This window comes from Anthonomus grandis, chromosome 1 (assembly GCF_022605725.1).
Source record: "Anthonomus grandis grandis chromosome 1, icAntGran1.3, whole genome shotgun sequence".
NCBI lineage: Eukaryota > Metazoa > Arthropoda > Insecta > Coleoptera > Curculionidae > Anthonomus > Anthonomus grandis.
Window position 1 is genome coordinate 3167659 of NC_065546.1, and position 17213 is coordinate 3184871.

Here is a 17213-nt window from a genome sequence, read left to right on the forward strand (position 1 = left end):
AAAAGTACATATTATTGTAATACGAGGGTTAAAAACCTAATTTTGCAGAAATTTTAAAAATGTATAAATCCAATATGGCGAAAAAAACAGAAAAAAAGAGTTGATAATGGCTGGCAAAAAACGAAACGTCGTATTAAAAATCTGAACACACCATGTAGCAAGTTAACTATTCGAATATGCCAAACTCCTTTTTAAAAAATACAATATTTATTTCGTACAAACTTAGCGCAGCTACAATTTCAACTGACTAACTAAAAATTACAAATGGTGGATATTTATATGAGTAAAAAAGCAATGATCAGCATTCTCCATAAGGGACTGTGACATAACTCCTCCACCCCTAGTGACAGCTCTACCGCTAAGGAAGCTGGATCGACTGCTGGTTGTCCTCTTGGAATTTTTTCTGGGTACAGTATCTTTTTCTCAATTTGGCATAACATAGGTAGCTAATCCCAGTTACCAACATGATATAGATAAGGATTGTCCAAAATGAGGGTACAGCGGCTACTCTGGAGAATTCTAGTGAAGGGTCGATTGCAACTATCTGGCTCTGCAACTCCTGAAGTTCATCTAGCTTTACATCGGTTGATGTGAAACTTAGGTTTAGTAGTGGCAATGGTTCATTGATCTTGTTTAGATCTGGAAACAGTAGTGGTTGTGGGCTGAAGTTTGTGGGTTTATTATCGTTAGTAATGATAAGTTCGTTGACCTTGGCCAAACAGATGTTCGGAATATTAACCATATAGGATCCCATAAGCTGAACCTCTTCTTCTTGTGCTTGGCATTTCAGTAGAAGTAGTGCTTCTTTTGGTAAGGCAAATAATTAGTTGTTTGAGCTAGATAACTGGTTAATTATGATGTGGTTAAGAACGACTTGTATCTGGCTACATACCCAAGTAACAATTTAGGTTCTAAAAAGGTTATAAATAACTCCTAGAACCTGTTTAAGAAAAATTATTGATTATGCCATTAAGCACAAACAACGTTATTTATTAGCCCGCATAACCTCCTGTAGTAAAAAAAGGCCCAGCCCTAAAGAGGTTGTCGTTGCCAATAGGCCCTGGCCAATTTGAAACCAGATCGCATATCACAGAACCTATATAGCTAATAGAAATAACCTTTATCGAACCCGAAGATGCCTAAAAGTAACCTGTGTAGAACCTGAAAGCTTTTACGCCTACCTGTTTACAACCCTTTAGCAAAGTCCTTTTAGACTTTTAGGTGGTTATATAGTTTGGCCTGTTCGCCGGCTTTTGGCATTTCAGATACATATTGAAGTATTAAAATTTTGCCATTTAGTTTTAAATATGGTATTTCAGAGATACCAAAGTATAAAAATCTGACCTTTTAGTTTTAAATATGATACAGCCAGGGTAAAAATAAGACAACGCCAAAATAACAAGCAATGGCGACATTTTCAGTAAGTATGACTTTATTTTAGAAAAAAATATATTTTACTGGAATAGATGACCGGTTTTCATTGCGCACACCAGTTTCTTGAAAAAGTTGGGTGTAATTTAACTGTAAAACACGCGCGCCTTTGATATCTTACAAATTAAACATTATTCAGTGCCAATAAATAAACAAAAAATTAATATATTTTTATTTCTGAGATGCTTTAGTGATAATATGTACTTAAATGCTCCAGTGTCTTTATATATTATCTAAATTGTTTACATATTACATTATTATTGCCTGTATTTGAATAGCTTATAAAAATGGAAGAATTACATTTTTTCTTCAAAATGGACGCCTAGCAGGGTATGCTTTTAAGCTGCTATAATAACTTAAGTAAGTATCAAAAGCTATGTCGTAGGACAAAAGGCTTAAAAAAATGCCAGTGGGTTTTAAAAAAAGCTAAAACAGGGCTAACTAGCATCTTTCAGGACTTATAGGCCACTTTTAATAACCAATTAGCTGGCAAAGTCTGGGCGAATTTCAATAAATGGCTTTTAGGCATTTAGTAGGATCTATTGGCATTATTTATTACTATGCGGGATTTCTTGAGTCTTCTTTATTGCAATTCAGTTTGCGTTTGGTTTTGGTGGTTCCAGTTACTGTGAAAATAAAAGTGTGTTTTTATATCGTTCAAATTGCATACAGGGCTGTATTTAGGTACATAAAAAGGTAAGTTCATTTTAGTTCATATAATAAAGATAGGCAAAGCGATTTTGATAAAGATAAATACAGATTGTTGCAAGTTTAGAGGTTATGAGTACCAAATCATTTTTCTCTTAACACACCCATGCAATATTTCAATTCAAAGTATATTAGCACCACGAAAAAATTGAAGAAATATAATGATTGTAAGATTGTATGTATTTCCAATAAATTAATACGATGTGAATCCCCGAAAATCAACACTGTCGGATGTTATTTGCTGCCAACAATCAACGACAACCAACCTAATGCGAGGCGATCCGGTGTTGCCATGTCTTGTTGCTAAACCTCTGTATTTTTATTTAAAATTTTTAAAAGATCTTTAATGACAACGTGTCTAATGTTATATTTCAGTGCCCAATCTTTTAAATCTTGACTAAAATCAAATTTCTTAAAGTCATCAATTTCATCATCTTCATTCCAATCCATCGATGAACTTGGTTGTTCTGAAGCCAGTTTTTCTGTTAAGCCACTGGTACTGGCATCGTGAATATCTGATTCTAGAGGATCAGGTTCAATGCCAAGACCGCCATCAGTTAAATTACGAGAATTATCTTCTTCCGGTGTATCTATTGTAAACTAATTTTTTTTTACGTTATAATCTACCAAAATTGTCAATATTTTATTTGTCATATTTACCTGACCAGTTGTAATTCGTTGGAAATTTCGCTTCACTTTTCTTTTAAAATTACCACTTCTTACAATTTTGTGCCAAGACATCCCTGTATTCTAAGAATAAATGACGTAGGACTTAATAGTCGCGACCGTCCGCAAACTGTGTTTTCTTGTGACTAGTTGGTTAAACCTTATCCCATAAAGTTATCTTATTATCCACATGACTTTTAGCAAGTCCTTTAGGTGTTAAAAAATGCTATATTTTCCGGAATAGGCCGTATAAAGTACCAAATAGTTAGGCAATTGATTCAAGACTATATGGTTCGGAATAGGTAATTTTAATGCTAAAATCGTTCTATATTGGAATTTTGATTGCCAAATTAATGCTGAAATATAACCTCTCCAAAACCTTATTATCTCAAAACCATCAAGCCCTCGTTTATGGCCATAACAACGTTATTGTTGACACTTGACTAGAACTAATTAGATTTTTAATTTACCTAAGGTTCCTAGTTCCTATTAGCACAAAATTTAACCTAAATAGTTCCATCAAGCAAGCCAATGACTGTTGAAGAACCTTGGTGCGGCTCAAAGGCAACTTTAAAAACCAACTGCTTGAGAAAATGTTACTTGGGTATGGAAGTGCTTTTGACATAGGACAGCAGTTGGACTTCGCATCAAGGGCTAGATTCTTGAACATCTTGTAGATTAGATTTGTCACAGAGGAATGGCTGTGTGGAGACTTCTTGACAAGCCTGGCTTTGACATGCGTAATGCAATTTGTTTTTTATTATATATTTATTTCGCGGTAATATAACCTTAAACCGACTCTGTACAAGGACCGGAGCAGCATATAAGTGAAATATCTCAAAATTTTCGTTAAATGTTACGGGAACATGTAGGATAAATGTAATTCTATTATTTAGAATGTAAGAGCTTATTTTTATTATTTTTTCTATTAAAAGCATGTTTTCAAGTTCAATTTTTATTGGTAGTTGACTAGAACCTACTGGTTGTTCTAATTGTTTTAATTCGTTAAATAGATCTGTGCTTTTAATAATACTAGGATGCATCGTTTTAAGTTTAGCAAAGGTTATAGAGTTTTCTAAGTCTTGTAACATAGAATCTATAAATTCATAAACATTAACAAGAGGCATCAAGAATGTTTCTAATATTATTAGAATTCTAAGTATGATCAAAATCTTTTAGAACATCAGCTATTTGATTTATCTGGAATTCCAACATTTCTTCTCGCTTAGCAATTTGTAAAATTGTGTTGTTAAATTTCTTTATAACACTAAGGATTAAGGAGTTTTGGTTCATTACACTTTGAGACAATTTATTGTCGTTCTTTTGCAGTTCATCGATGAGATGGTCGTAACGTTCACCATCCGCTGCATCTAAGTTACCGGTTGTAACTTTAAATGCTGAGCCTACAATATTGATCAACCCGCGTTTCATTCTGTTAGGATGTGGTACAAGCTCTTTAAGTTTATTCTCTACTCTATTTTGAATTAAATCTAATATTTTAAGATAATCATAATTATCTGGCAGATACTGAGGATGTTTAATTAAAAGTGTAGTGATATTTATTGATTTCCTATGCAATTTGTTCATCTCCAACATTATCGGATTAAGGCCATAAACATGAATTAAATTATATTTAAAATCGCGATTTTAGCATGCTCTAATTTAATTGGTAGAATTCCAGGATTGTCCTCTAATTTGCTTAAGGTAATCCGATCTTGAGGTAATCCGATAGTAGCATGCAGAGTAGCACTGCAAATAATATTTTTTTTTTCTTAGCCTAAGCCTGTGGTTGCGATAAAGTAAATGTATGCTTAGTATATAAAAATTACTATTAAAATTAAAAAGTAAATAAATCTAATGTAAAGCTTAAATTAATTAATGAACCTACTTAAATATATTATATATATATATATATTTTTTCATCGAAACTGTACGTGTTTCTCAAAGGCCTTTTAATATTGTCCATATGAATCTTTTTATGAGAATTTGTCTCTACAGTTTTTCGGTTTTCGTCCAGGTTAACAATATGTTCTTTTCCCGAGAATTTGTCGCTAAGTTTTTGCCGACTATGTTTTTTAATAAAAATCTTTTGTTCGGGCTTGAACAACTCTGGGCTATCACGTTTCTGGTTAATGTTTTTTATAACATGTTCTTTATTTCTCATAAGAATTTCGTTGATTTTCGCGTATAGGATTTTTGATTTATCTTTATGTTCACTGATGTAATCTGATGATCAACATTAAAATCAAAGGGGTCATCCGAGGTTATATGTCCGTTAATTATGTCTATTGGTTTAAGTTTGGTGGCTGAATGTAGGGTGTAATTATATGCTAAGACAGCATATTTTATTTTTTGGTCTATTCTTGCGTTTTTAAATCCTTGGGCATTTAAAAGTCTAACATGTTCGGAGATAGTGGAATGGAATCTTTCTATTACTATATTAGATTGAGGGTGATTAGGCGAAATAAAATGAATTTTTATTTTATGTAATTGGAGAAGTTCTGTGATAACTTTCTGTGATAACTGTATTTTTAAATTCGGTTCCATTGTCTGAATTAACCTGTTTGGGTATATCGTCATGTGAAAAGAAAGAAATGAGGTGGTCTGCTATTTCATTAGCCGCCAATGATTTAAGCATATAAGCTTCAGCGTATTTGGAAAAACTGTCTAAGATTGTTAAGAATTTTGTTTTTTCTAGGGCGTAGGTGTCAACATGTATAATTTCAAACGGTCGGGTAGCAGTAGGGGTTATATTCATTTCGATATTAATGGGATGACGTTCATACTTTGTTTTAATACAAAGCTCGCATTCATTAATAAAAGTTTGTACCGAATTTTTCAAATTTGGCCAATAATATTTTGCCTTAATTTTTTCTACGGTCTCTTCAATACCTCTGTGGTTACTTTTTCCTTCATGGTAGTTTTGAATAATTTCGGGTATATTGTTTTTATCAGAGACATCCAATAGCTTATTAAGAGATCTTTTAAATTGAAGACTTGGCCATCTAAAATTTTTTCGAATAACTTCGCAAAAAGGTTCATAGACATCGTCATTTTCAAAATATAAATAATAAAGTTTACTGGGAACAACTATTTCCTTAATAACCTTTAAAACGTAATTTTCAAAATTATTTTTACTAATCTGAACCAAAATTCTTCTTTTCTTTTCGAAAAGACTTGTTATTCTTGGTTTTGTTGGTGAATGATTTACCAAGGATATAAATATTTGGTTTGCACCATAAATTATAGCACAGAAAGTCTATTTCAGTCTTTTCAATATCCTTTTCATCCATCTTAATCTGGTGGAATCCCGACGCTAGGTCCAAAGTAGTAAAGTACTGACACCTTCCTAATTTGTCCAGTAAGTCTGTTATATTTGGAAGAGGAAATTTATCACCAATGGTCTTTTTATTTAATTTTCGGTAATCCACAACTACTCTCCATTTTTGTTGGCAGGAAGCGTCCATCTTTTTTGGGACTACCCAAATTGGGCTCGACAAGGGGCTATTTGATGCTCTTATGATATTTTGATTTAACATTTTGTTTATCTTGCATTCTACTTCTTTTTTATGGATAAACGGGTATCTATAGGACTAGGTATAAATGGGAATTTCATCTGTTGTTTTTATTGAGTGTTTTATTTTTGTTGTAAAAGTTAAGGGATGGTCTTCCTGATAAAAAACGTCAGCGTATTTTTTACAGAGGTTAAGAATAGCTTCCTTTTCTTCAGGATTTAAGTGATCTACTCTAATTTTTGAAGAATCTAATGTAGGATTATCGCAAAGCGCGTCAGTAAAATTGTTCAGGTTAATGTCAGTAAAAATTTTTCTACTCCATTAGAAGTATAGAAAAATCTAAAAAAACTTCACACACAAGAAACAAAACACGTCACAAGAATTTAAAAGACTTCTACGATAGAACGACTTTACACGAATACTACCGACTGCGCCAGTTAACTATTCGAATATGCCAAACTCCTCTTTAAAAAATACAATATTTATTTTGTACAAACTTAGCGTAGCTACAATTTCAACTGACTAACTAAAAATTACAAATGGTGGATATTTATATGAGTAAAAAAGCAAGTTAAGCATAAGCAATGATCAGCATTCTCCATAAGGGACTGTGACATAATTAGCATACAAAAGTGGCAATGCAAGTTGCAAATTTTTTAGAAATCGGATAAGAAATAAGCTCAGAACAAAATAAAATCGATTTTTCAAAATTTTGTATTTTTTCTAATATCTTCGGAACCATTTGGAATTTGGAATTTTTTTAAATGGCAAACTTGCTCAACTTTGCCTCAATTTAACTGTCTTTGTTTCTCTTATAGATTTCGAGATCCCCATGTTGAGGGTCGAATTTGAAACACCCTGTATAAGTGATCAAGCATTTCATACATTTGTTTGTTATCTTCAGGCTTCAGCCTTTAAGGCAATAAATACACATTGTGGCAAGTTTTTAATAAAATGAAATAAAACAACATAATTATGCTTTGCTATAAACAATATGTCACATAATATTTATTTACTTAGGCAATCTTACAACACATTGTCAACTGAATATAGTACATATACATAAATTTTTATAATTTTCTGGCGATTATTATATATAGTTGTATATACTTTTCTTAACACGATAATATATTAAATATAAGAATACGATGCTTAAATTTCAATAGACACGTCATAAAATATATATAATATACTTTATATGATTAATTAACTAAAAAAACTTTGTCAAAGTTCTTTCTACTATCACATTTTTTGTTTTGGAACCTCATGTAGAAGTCATAATGGGTAGTGACTGCCTAATATACTAAGGTATAACAAGCGTTGGAACGTGAACATGAGTTTTACAATCTATTATATAATACTCTTTTTGTGGAAGTTATACCTTTAAGTATATTTTTCAACCAGAAGCTGTTTAAGACAACCAAAGTCGAGTATTCCCACATTACTCCATCCTCTACTGTTATACATAGTTCAGGTAACTTCACAACATATGTTTCGTTAATAACTTGTAACTATTTACTTAAGCTCTAGAGGTAAAAATCGCCCTGTACATAGCCCGTTTTATATACAAGTTTGGGCTGTAACGCGGGCAATTTTTTGATAATCTCGTCAGTAAACTGTTTGGATTAAACGTAAATAAATATCTAAATTAAACATATTAAGAAGCACATAAATTTCGAAAATATTAAAATGGTTTTTCTTTCCCTGATATTCAAAATGCTCAAAATTGATTTACTTATTATCTTAAGGTAGATTTGATAAAAACATTTCAAAAATAGATTTGAAATTTGAAAATTGGCAAGGTATTGTATAAAGAAATACATAAAAAGAAAACTCTTAAGGACTACTTGAATCCCTTAGTTTGCACTTAGATCTAAACATTTTTTGATTTATATTTGTTTAGTAATTTTTTAGAGAGCCAAATATTTAAAAAAATATCTTTTAACATTAAGGTATAAATATTTCGTCACTTTGAGAATTTTGACATGATAAATATATATATGAATTTATAGATTTCAATTTATTACGATGACATTAAGGTATTTTTTCGTATATATAGGGTTGCTGAAATTAGGTCTGCACTAATCATAACTTTTTTTATTCTTAAAAATACAAAAATGGCAAAATTAGAAGTGAAGTTGGTAAATTTACATAGTAAGAACTTAGTAAATAATGAGATGCCCTATATAAAATAAATTTTCTGAAAAGAACGGAGTATTGAACAATTTCAATTCAAAATTTAAAAAAAAAGAGGTTGAAACAGTTATTAAAATTTAAGTGGATTTGTTTATTACAGTAATTACAAAAGAATTTTAATAAAACCTAGAATCATTTAAAATGTGCAACTAAATCGACTTGGGCGTGACCAGACGTAATGTCAGATACCCTTTATATACATATGAGATCATAAGCAAATTTTCCTTTACCTCTAATAATCTCGTAGTGTAGAAGATTAATTAGACTATATACAGAATAACTCAAAATAAAGATGAAAAAGCTAACAGTTACTCTAGATATTCTTAATTGGCCAAAAAAATATGTAGCCTACATTCTAATTTATTTTAAATACAGTTTACCCTGCTTATCAAAAATGCATATACATAAACATACACGTATACTCTTTAAAATATAAAAATTGGCGGTTTTCTGCTAAACATACAAGAGCGACACCTAATTGTTTAAATTGACCTATCTACAAATTACTTTATATTCCTACGACTAAATGGAATGGTGTCATATATAAATAAGTTAAGTATATTTAGCTTGGAATGTATTATGTATATAATGCGAGCTTTTCGATGGAATAATGATTTTTTTTCTTAGGTCTCTTTGTCATATAAATGTTTAGTGCTGCCTTTCTTAAACAACCCAAATTTTACAGCTTATATAGAAGTTAGTTAATTTTTATATAAAACTGTTTTAATTTAAAATATTTTCCAATAAAATTCGTGGTAAATGATTATTTAAATTGCTGTAAAAATAGTGCTCATAGGGAAGAAGATAGGTGAACAAAAAATAAATCAGTGAATAACATTTAGGTGATAAACCTTTAAGGATTGTCTTTTAACGTTATAAAGATCAGTAAATGATCTATGAAAGGCCCTTGGAAGAGCAGAGTTTTTTTCTTTCCATTTTATATAAACATTTTCAGAAATTTTAACATCTTTTTGAATCCAATTGAAGGTCTTTAAAACATTGATGTTAACAATGTATACTAATGTAAGTCCCAGAGGGATGTAGAAAGAAGATGTCGAAGAAAGAAAAGAAGGATGAAAGGTTTTCTAATACATGATAGTCACACACGTTGTACATGATTATGTGAGACCATATTTGCTTGTTGATTAATTAATAAATATACGATTGATTTATATTGGATTCTCCAAATCACTTACTTTGTATTTCGTACCTAAAAACATTAAGCTCTAATGAAGGTGCCATGAGAATCCCAAAAGAAGAGGCTAAAGAAACATGAGAGATGAAAGATTTTCCTCTACATAGCAATAACGTAAAGTAAATAATAAAATTGAATAATAAATGATGAGCCTCTTGAAAATATTTAAAAGATGTTCTATTAATTTACATTATTTTTAATAAAGGATATTCTTGATGGATCTGGAAAAAAGTGGTTGAAAGAAGATACATAACGAAAAGTTAGTATGTAAATAGTAGTTAAAGAAACTTACATTTCTTGAAACGGCTTAAGAGATTACCCAATTGATTTTATTTGGCTATAGCCATGGTCTAAAACCACTAAACGTTAAATATATGTAAGAGAAGGATTTTCTTTCAATTTTTCATGACAGAACTCATGTAATGTGTAAATATTGAAAAAAACTAGAGGTGACCGGGGACGGTTTCAACGGGGAAACAGTCGCCATTTTTTTAGACGCGAAGGTAAAGGCTCGTGTACGCAGCCTCACAACGTTTGACTAATTCCACATTTCTGCTCGACAGTGTGAAACTAGCAGTTGAGCAAAGTGGGTGTGTTTGCGCTCGGCTCTCTTATTTTATGTCAACAAAGTAATTTTTACGTTTCATCTAAAAATTGTGGAAACAAGAGGTTTAAGTGTAAGTATACCACTTTTTTGTTTTTAATCATTTTTTTTTAATGTTTTTGCTTAGGTTTAGCAGCCTAAACTTGTTAGTTTTAATTAAAGAGTTTAAAGAATTTTGCCAAAAAAAACCTGAAGGGGACAATTGAAACAAGATGTAAATAATTTTACGGGGACGGTTGAAACATAATTTATAGAATTAACTGATTGTAACAAACTCTCTGAGGGCTATTATTTTGTTATAGAATGCCACGTGAAAGGGTCAGGAAAACAAATAGAGGTACCAAATCCAACTTGGTTTACGAAAATGCGTGTAGGGAGGTTAATGAAAATGGAGCATCCGTAAGGTCTGCGGCAGATTTGTTTGAACTGAATCATGTTACATTAGGCAGATTTATTAAGAAAAAGAAAGAATGTTTTAAACAAGGATCCACTGAAACAATGGGATATAGGTGCGTACGACGAGTATTTAACGTTGAGCAGGAAAAATCCATTGTTAAATACATAATAAAGGCATCTCAAATATTTTACGGTCTATCGCCAAAAGAAATACAAAAACTGGACTAAAAACTCATTGGCAGAAGAAGATTGGTTTTCCGGGTTTATGAAACGTAATCCTGAACTATCAATCCGTTGTCCCCAGGCTACAAGCCATTCAAGAGCGACCAGTTTTAACCCAACAAATGTACAACTTTTCTTGGACAATCTTGCCACGGTAATGAACAGATATAAATTCCAAGCGAAGGACATTTATAATATAGACGAAACCGGTGTTACGACGGTACAAAAACTTGCTAAAATCGTAGCAGAAAAGGGACGCAAATAGGTAGGGGCACTTACATCAGGAGAACGTGGCATAGCGTTAAATGCAATTGGAAATAGTATCCCACCAATCTTTATCTTTCCAAGATTAAGATATCAGGATCATTTCGTTCGTGACGGTCCACCTGGATGCATTGGAGCAGGAAATGCTAGTGGATGGATGCAAGAAGATGAATTCTTGCTATACTTAACCCATTAGCGCCCAGTGTCATCATTTGAGGACGGCGCGTATAGGTGGGGATAAAAAATGTGCGTGGCAATTAATTGTGTCCTAGACGATGCGGCGGCTTAGTATCGGTCTTCTAGTAGGCAGGAGCACGTGTGTCGCATTTCCCTTCATACGTCACTATATTTTTATTGACGCCAAAAACTGCAGGTTTAGTTTTCTATAATCCCTATTTACATTTTTACGTGGAAATATTTTTCTTTAAAAGGTAAGTTTATATCTTATGTATTTTATTTACTTGGTAATATGTATAGTCTCAATAAAATTTAAATATTTTTTATTATATGACAATATTAAAAATTTTTTTAGAATAGTAGTTTTTACAAAAAAATTATAGGAAGTAAAGGTAAATAGATGTTTTATACATGATTTTGGTTTTAGGATGAGTCGACAATATTTTCGTCACCTGGCAGATGCTGTTGATTATCTATATTCGGAACAAATAGATGCCGACATAGCTGCTATACCTCCTGAAGTAGATGAACTTACTGATGAGGACCATATCGATGATGACGATATGGGTCTGCAAGCGAATGTTGCGGATATTCCTGGTGGAGCTGAAATTTTTGTTGAGGAAGAGACTTTTACCCAAGAAAATTCACTTTCTTCGTCTGACGAAGAAGATAACCTACCACTTGCTTCGTTAGCCAAAAAGAAAAAAGTTGATAACAAAAAATCCTTTGTTCCTAAGTGGAGCAAATCGGATCCGCAATATGAGCATAATAAAAGAAGTGATCCAAAAGAGTTATTTGAAAATATAAAAGAACAACTTCGTGAGTTTACCCCATATTACAAATTTTTGAAACGTTTTTTGATGAACAAGTATTCGATCATATTCTGACTGAAACGTTGAGGAACAGTTGAGGAAATCAAACAGTTGAGGAAATCAAAATATTTATTAGATTTCTTATTTTTACTGGCAACCACCCACTATCTAGTGAAAGGGATTACTGGTGTGAAACGGAAGATTTAGGGATTCCAGTTGTAAAAAATCCCTTCAGCCGCAATACGTACTTGGAAATAAAGTCTCTAATTCACTTCAAAAATAATGCGGAGGCAAATAATAAAAAGCAAGACAAAGCATTTAAAATAAGGCCTTTATTAGATCTTCTAAACTTACGATTTCAACAATAGGGGATGTTTTATCAACAATTGGCTGAGTTGATGAAACGATAGTCAAGTATTATGGACATAACTCATTGAAGCAGCTTATAAGAGCAAAACCAATTCGATTTGGTTTCAAGCTATAGGCTCTGTGTGGTGATAATGGTTATTGTTACAATTTTGACCTTTATTGTGGTAAGACAAGGAAAGAAACAAATACCCCGTTGGGTTCCCGCGTTGTTTTGAATATGTTGAGCATTGTGGAAGAACCAAACAAACATCTGGTATATTTTGACAATTTGTTTACCTCTTCCTTTATGCTCTTCTTTGTCCGTTGAAAGATATGGGATATGGAGCTAAGGGTACGGTGCGAGAAAATAGAACAGCAAAGTGTCCTACAAAACCGTCTAAGGATTTAGAAAAAGAACCTCGTGGGTCATACGATTGGTATTTTTATAAAGATAATGAAATACTTAATTGCAAATGGAATGACAGCAAATGTGTTTCGGTAGGTACTAATTATGACACTATGCATCCAACCACCCAAGTTCAACGATGGGATAAAAAGGAAAAAAAGCGAACTTCAGTCCCCAAACCATCATACATCGCAAATCATAGTAAATATATGGGTGGTGTGGATCAGCATGATTGGTTGTTAGAGAAACATCATATATCTGTCAGAGGCAAAAAATGCTATTGGTGTCTATTTACACGAATGATAGATATGGCTGTTGTAAATGTGACTCTCTGTTTGTTTGATTGTTTTGAACAATTTCACATGAAAAATTAATTTTGTATTTAAAACCTTATCTTTTAAGTATTTTTGTACCACTAAAATAATAAATAAATAAAAAAAAGGATTAAAAAATCTTAACTTATTTAAACACAGCCACGCCCAGTGTCCTTAAATGAGGACAGCTCTTAGTTCAAAAATTTAAAAAATAAACAAAAAATTTTACTAACATAATGATTTTTATGCCAAAAGATAAGCATATACTAAAAATCATGAGGTACGAAAAAAAATCATTTGGGCGTTAATGGGTTAAGACACTTTCAAAAACATACCAACAGTTCAATTGAAAATAAAGTTTTGCTTTTAATAGATAACCATCAATCTCATGTAAGCATACCATGCTTGGACTTTTGCAAAGAAAACGGCATTGTTGTTCTCTCATTTCCCCCACACTGTTCACATAAACTACAACTTTTGGATCGATCGATTTATGGTCCATTTAAAAAAGCTGTAAGTTCAACTTGCGATTCTTGGATGAGAAACAACCCAGGCAAAACGATGACAATTTATGACATCCCCAGCATCGTTAAACAGAGTCTCTCTATGGTCTTAACACAATCTAATATTGTTGCTGGATATGATCGTTTAATCGAAATATTTTTACGGCTTTAGATTTTGCTCCATCATATGTAACTGACAGACCTGCTCCCGAAAATTTGCAGTTAAATATCCCCCAAGAAGTCCAGGCAGTAGGTTCAAGAGAGAATAAAGATTTAAGCAGTACTCATTCTTTTCCAAAATTAGTCTAACTCTCTAAGAGCGTCAACGAGCGGAACTGTTTCGTTAGAGCCACCAAGCACCCCGCCTCCAGTTGCATCTACAAGTGTCCGGTTAGCCTCTAACCTCTCTTTGGATGTGTTTTCACGTGAGCTAATCAGGCCGTTACCAAAGGATCTTCCTCGGAAAACTTTAGGGAAACGCAAAAGTAGAAAATCCACCATTTATACGGACACACCAGAAAAAGATGCCATTTAACAAAAAAACTCGTCAACAGAATAGTCAGGATGATAGCAGCAGTGACAATGAACACTGCTTTTGTCTAGTATGTTTGGAATCGTATTGAAATAGCCGTTCAGGGGAAAAATCGGTGCAATGCATTGATTGCCACCAATGGTCACATAGCAGTAGAATGCACTAGTCAAGAAGATTTGTATATCTGTCATAACTGCATTCTACTTTGCTAATTTATCTTTATTTCAGCATTAGGATAATAATTATGTTGTTTAAAACTTTTGAATAAAAAATTTGGTTTTATTTAAGTGTAAAAATTATATGTATCAATGTTTTTTCTTTGTATGTCTAAATTGAGTGTTATTTCAGTAATAAAATAAATATTTTGTTTATTTTTAATGGTGTTTCGACTGCCCCTGGTATGTGTTTAAACTGTCCCCGTCTCCGGGACCATTGAAACAATATACAAGGCTATATGTTTCCTTTAATATCTTACAGGCATTATACAATAAGTAAAATAACCTGATTTAAAATATATAAAGAATTAATAAATGTCCTTGTAAAACGTTTTAGCTGTAAATATGATTTTCTCTAAGAGAAAAAAATAAATATTTGGAAATTGTTTCAATTGTCCCCGGTCTCCCCTAATCCATGTACCTCATAGAGACATGATTAAGCAAACACGATGAATCACATCACACTCGATTAATAGCAATAATTCTAGAAATCGTTATGACTTAGAGACATTGATGGTATTTAACGTATACTCGAGTTAAAATAAATAAAATTGGACGAAAAAAATAAGATTAAAAAATTGCAAATATCTTACAGGAATTAAGGGTCCAAATTCTAATGAAAGAGAGAGGCGAAGATAGAGACACTTATATTTTCACCTAAGAATCTAGGGAAATTTAGAGGATGAGGAAGAATGAATGGTTTGCCAATACCAGTAAGATAATAGTTACTACAGGGTACAAATTCTGATAAAAGTAGCTAGAAGTTTATCCTCTTAGACTCTATATTGGATTTAAAGGATAACTAAGTATTAACCTATTGATTACTAAACGTTATTGTATATCAAGTTTTATTTGACATATTACAGTGATATTTTAAAGGTGCTTATTAAGCAAAATGGAAATCAATGTTTTGTACAGTACTTGTGGTAAAGAAACTTACAATAGAATTTGCTACGTGGAAAACGTAACACTGTTTGGCTCATCATTTCATTGTTCAAATTAATACTGAAATCTATATACAACATGTTAGTGTTCAGTGGATGTTTCTTAAGAAATTATAAATTTAGATAACATAGGAATTTTTAATAAGACAAGTTATGATCTCGTTTTCATTAATAACCACACAAGTGTTTTGGGATAAATTACTATTGAAAAAAAATGTGAAGCTTTCTTGGTAGAGAGAAGCGTCAATGATAGGAGTTTACTTGTCAAAGCAATAATGCCAGTCACATAATCATTTACCACAGAAAGGATAAAAAAGTTACCGGATTAATACATTTAAATATTCCAATGGTGAGCAAATCTGTTATTACAATCTCTTCATAAAATTTTGCATGATCACGTTCTTCTGTATCTCTTGGTAACATTCGACGAAACTCACTCTTACATTTCTGAAGCGTTTTAACAAAATAATCTTATAACAAAAGCTAATTAACTTCCTTTTTATGCTAACAAGTCTCGTTAGCTGCACCCACAAAATTCAATTGACACATTAATGCACAAAAAATATCTTTAACAACCAATGTAAAAGAAGGATCGTAAGACGCCAGGAATCAGTTAAGAGTCTATTAAAATCTTTTGGTGGGCGTCCGTATCGATTCAATATTCATGAGACTCCAGTTTTTAAAATTCCAGACGCTTTTCGCATATTAATCAAGCTTTCGCTATGAGTAACGGGATAACGTTGCGATTTGGTTGCTTTAGTCGTGCATTCCTAAGCGAATACTTAAAAATAAAATAGTATAAACTGTTTTCCTGGTTCTTGCGATCGTTTTTCTTTCTTTTTTTTATAAAGAAACGTACTTAATCAGTAACAGTTTTTTAAAAACCGTACAACTTATTGGCCTTTATAAAGGCAACTTAACATATAAGCGCTTTTTTTAAAAATGAGCGATATTACCTATCTACTTTCTTAATTAATTAATTAATATGTCTAAGTGGTAACTGTTTAATTCACCATGGTATCTTCGGCAAACGTTTCTAGGTTTTGCTGGTACATACTGTTATTGTTGGTTTCCTCTGACGGTTCTACTTCTATATTTGTATCGCTTTCTGCATCTTGGAAGCTAAAAAAAAATTAAACTTTTGAAAAAATTAAAATATTTATGTTTTAAAAGTATAAGTGGTTCAATAAACAGGGAAGTAAAGTTACAGTAATATATTATTTAAAAAACATATATAATACGGTATTAATAAACTAAACAGGGCTCATTCTGCATGCTCCTATAATAGTTATTTTTATAGTTATTTTTATTTTACATATGAGTATGTAAAATTACATTTTCTGAAGTCACTGTAGTAACAAAATTATTTTTTTTAGAGATTATACATCATGGAAATTATAGGATAAAATGTATTAATGCCCAAAAAATAATTTAAAAACGAAAACATCTAGGTAAAAATTATATTTATTTCTAATAAATGTGTAATTTATACTTAATACAATAATTTATTGAAATATATTTCATGTGCCGCTACCAAAAAAAGTTCAAAAAACTCAGTCTTCTGTGCTTTGCTTAGAATGTAATAAGAACTTTAGAAGTCTGGGCAATCTTAGGCTCCATCTAAACAGGCAGCATGCAGGTAAAACTGAATCATAATAATTCAATGAAATAAATTACAGCATCATATTTTTTTTTTTTTTATACTTAGATAAATTGGACGAAATAGCTCCTATAAAGAAGAAAACTTATGTATGTCCCTACTGCA

General features: G+C 31.8%; 1 protein-coding gene across 2 annotated transcripts in view; it reads right to left on the reverse strand.

Annotated features, from left to right (window-relative positions):
• Positions 1-7293: 7293 nt before the first annotated feature.
• The window catches only part of LOC126735869 (class A basic helix-loop-helix protein 15-like), a 127269-nt gene continuing 117349 nt past the window's right edge, over positions 7294-17213 (reverse strand). For both annotated transcript variants that reach the window (XM_050439974.1, XM_050439966.1), the window contains one exon: positions 7294-16570. In XM_050439974.1, the coding sequence (XP_050295931.1) occupies positions 16453-16570 (118 nt within the window). In that variant the 3' untranslated portion in view covers positions 7294-16452. The remainder of the gene's footprint in view (positions 16571-17213) is intronic.